Source organism: Sinocyclocheilus anshuiensis, unplaced genomic scaffold (genome assembly GCF_001515605.1).
Source record: "Sinocyclocheilus anshuiensis isolate Anshui unplaced genomic scaffold, SAMN03320099.WGS_v1.1 scaffold566, whole genome shotgun sequence".
NCBI lineage: Eukaryota > Metazoa > Chordata > Actinopteri > Cypriniformes > Cyprinidae > Sinocyclocheilus > Sinocyclocheilus anshuiensis.
In genome coordinates, this window is record NW_015542410.1 from 1,156,892 (window position 1) to 1,160,155 (window position 3,264).

Here is a 3,264-nt window from a genome sequence, read left to right on the forward strand (position 1 = left end):
ACCACGCCCCCTGGATCTTGTGTTCTGCAATGAGGACCATCTCTGGTGGAGGACATTACTGGACCCTTACTAGACCTCCTGCAGTTTGCTTACTGAGCAAACAGGTCCGTGGATGATGCAGTCAATATGGGACTGCACTTCATCCCAGCATTGGTGTTTCTCGAGCGCTTCCAAATAGTGAATCATTTTGCGAAGCAGTCGGTTCAATTGATTCAGAGTTTCGAAAAGCTTCGTTTCTCTTATCTCTGTCGGAAGGTGACCAGAGATTAAGAAACACACACACACACACACACACACACACAACAATAAATCAAATCAAATCAAATAAAAACATTTAGTTTCTCTTAACTGTATAATATTTTAAATGATTCATCAGTATTCTGTATGAAACTGTGATACAGAACAGCATTTATTTGAAATAGAAATCTTTTGTCTTTGTTTTTGCTGTTACTTTAATGCGTCCTTGCTAAATAAAAGTTTTTTTGTTGTTTTTTAGACTATTTGTTTTAATTATCCCAAAGTTTTGGGATAGTAGTATATCACAGATTCCACACAAAAAAAATGTATAATAATGATAACGATAATAAAATAATAATAATAATAATAATAAAGCAATAACTGTTTTAAACATAATAATAAGAACTGTTTCGTGAGCAGCAAATCAGCATATTAGAATGATTTCTTAAGAATCATGTGACACTGAAGACTGGAGTAATGATGCTGAAAATTCAACTTTGCCACCACAGGAATAAATTATATTTAAAATATAGCCTATTTAAAAATAAAACAATTATTTTAAATTGTAATAGTATTTTATTACTGTTTTTACTGTATTTTTGATCAAATAAATGCAGCCTTACTGAATATAAGAGACTTCTTTCAAGAACATTAAAAAATCTAACTTTTGACTGCTAGTAAAGTATGTATATTGTACAATTTCTGGTGTTTCATCTATTAAGTACTAACATTACTGTGCTCCGCTGAGTCATGCAATCTATATAGAAAACACAAAGTCCGCTTAACTCATACACTTAGGTATGCTGTGCTGTAATCAATATATTGCTCAACTTCCCCTGATAAGACCTTCTCCTGCCCACGGGCTCGGCCATATAAATTCTTGAGAGAGATAACCAGCATTTCTCAAATTCTTCACTCAGACACCCAAACGGTAAGCTCTTCATTCTGATGTTTAGCCTTTTGAATGCACTGTCAAGAGATCAGTTGTGTTAATATTAGATTCATACTAGCTTTCTACAGTGAGCAGCCATGCCATCCGAGCTAGAGACTGCCATGGAGTCCCTCATCATGGTATTCCACCGCTACGCTGGAAAAGAGGGCAAGAACGGCACCCTGACCCGCCGTGAACTCCGAACCCTGATGGAGAACGAGCTCTCTGGGTTTCTCAAGGTGAGGAACTTATGTCATTCTCTCACAAATACTATAATTCTGGTCTCCTCTCTTTCATTTTCCAAGAAAATTAAATCCAGACCAAATCTCTTGTTTATCAAACTTATTTTACTCTCTTTTCCCACAGTCTCAGAAGGATCCGACCACCATAGACAGAATTATGAAGGACTTGGATGCTAATGGAGACGGGGAGGTGAACTTTGAGGAGTTTGTGTCTTTGGTTGTGGGTTTGTCCATCGCTTGTGAGGCGTGCTATAGAATGCAGTTAAAGAAGACACAGAGCTGGAAATGAAGAGGAAAATGATCCATGCAGACAAACTGTAAAGTTGATCCCGTTGTCTATTAAAATATCTGATTGTTTTTTACTTTTCTTTTGAGTTTGTGTTTCATCAGTATCGGATGAAAACCATAAAAACTATTTTCGCTGGCAGGTTAAAGTACAGTGGGTGTGTATGACAGGTCTTAACGCTCTTTGGCAGTATTCTTTGAGCTTTAAACTGTCTGTACTGAAAGCAAATATGTTTTTATTTAACATAAAGCTTTCAAATATTCAAACGTCTTCATGTGCAAAACTTTATATTTAAAATGACTATTCAGTTATGCCAAGTATGATTCATATCCTGCAGTTTTTTGTACTCTCTCTCTTTACCTCGTTGTCATAATACTTTTACTAGGGTGTGATCCAAGTTGTTAATGGTTACAATGTAAACCCAAGGCTGCTTGGCTTGAAAGAGAGTTATGGAAACTAGAACTCAATAAGCCTTAGTCAGGGACAGGGTAGCACCATATTTAATTTTTTGACAAAAATGAAAACGAGGTTGTAAGGAACAGAAGTACAGTGAATTTAATGGATTGTACTGTTGTTTAAACACACACCAAATGTTTAGATAATGAAATGTTTGCTTTTTGTAAACAAAAACTCCATAAAAGAGTTTTGAAAGTTGTGAGTTGTGAAAATTGTACAATTACACAAAATGAACACAATGAAAGTGATGCATGCATACATTTTACATTATGTCCAGTTCATTTTTTCTGCAAAGTACAGACATTTTTGGAGTCATAATTTTATATAAGATGAATAAAAATGTTCACATTTCTTTAGTTACAGTACATGTTGTCATTAGTCACAGCAGGTAAAGCTCCAGAAACTATTTCTTGCTTATGTTTAAAGAAACCTGTAATTTTGTGGCTTTCTTGTGGTCATGTAATTTTCTGTATTACAATTCAGTTTAGCATTTAGTATCCATAATATATAATATTACACAATATGTACTATTACTACTAGTGCTACTACTATAATAATAATAAAGATACATAAAAAGAAACAAAAATTAAGCCTCCACTGCCACAAGAAGATGCATGATCAGATATTTTGACCACAGCACATTGCCAAGTCATCACAGTCTTGCTTACTTACACAGGGCTTTGCCAAAGTTGCTAATTTTCAGACAGTTGCCACCTTGTTTGCACTGCTAAAAATACAAATAGCAAACCACCCCATCAGCAAAACCAAATAATCCTAACTGCAAATAATGTTTCGTATGTTTCCTTGTATGCCACAAGAGGGCAGAAAAGATCCATACTACATATATTGACATACACTCTGCAGACATGAATAGAAAAATAAAATAGCAAATCGGTGTCAATCCGTGTATCATTCGATCATTCGTTTTTTGATTTCATATTGAAAATAGAAAAATTAGAAAACGGCTCCTTTTTCGTTTTTTTTTTTTTTTCCCAAAACACTAAAAACGAGAATTCATCTTAAATTTACGTTTTTCATTCATGGGTGGAAAAATTAATAAACAGCTTGAATATTCGATTTCTACATGTGGGCGGGAATTAAACGCCCCTTTC

At 34.7% G+C, this 3,264-nt stretch overlaps 1 protein-coding gene across 2 annotated transcripts; it reads left to right on the forward strand.

Annotated features, from left to right (window-relative positions):
* The first annotated feature begins 1,105 nt into the window (after positions 1 to 1,105).
* Positions 1,106 to 2,400, forward strand: LOC107693282 (protein S100-A1-like). 2 transcript variants are annotated; one of them, XM_016492593.1, is made up of 3 exons: positions 1,106 to 1,168; positions 1,248 to 1,407; positions 1,535 to 2,400. In XM_016492593.1, the coding sequence occupies exons 2-3, from the start codon at positions 1,267 to 1,269 to the stop codon at positions 1,697 to 1,699; spliced, it is 306 nt and encodes a 101-aa protein (XP_016348079.1). In that variant the 5' UTR covers positions 1,106 to 1,168; positions 1,248 to 1,266; the 3' UTR covers positions 1,700 to 2,400. The 2 variants fall into 2 exon arrangements, with proteins under 2 accessions (XP_016348079.1, XP_016348080.1); XM_016492594.1 differs by having other exon boundaries at positions 1,153 to 1,168; positions 1,258 to 1,407.
* Positions 2,401 to 3,264: the final 864 nt, after the last annotated feature.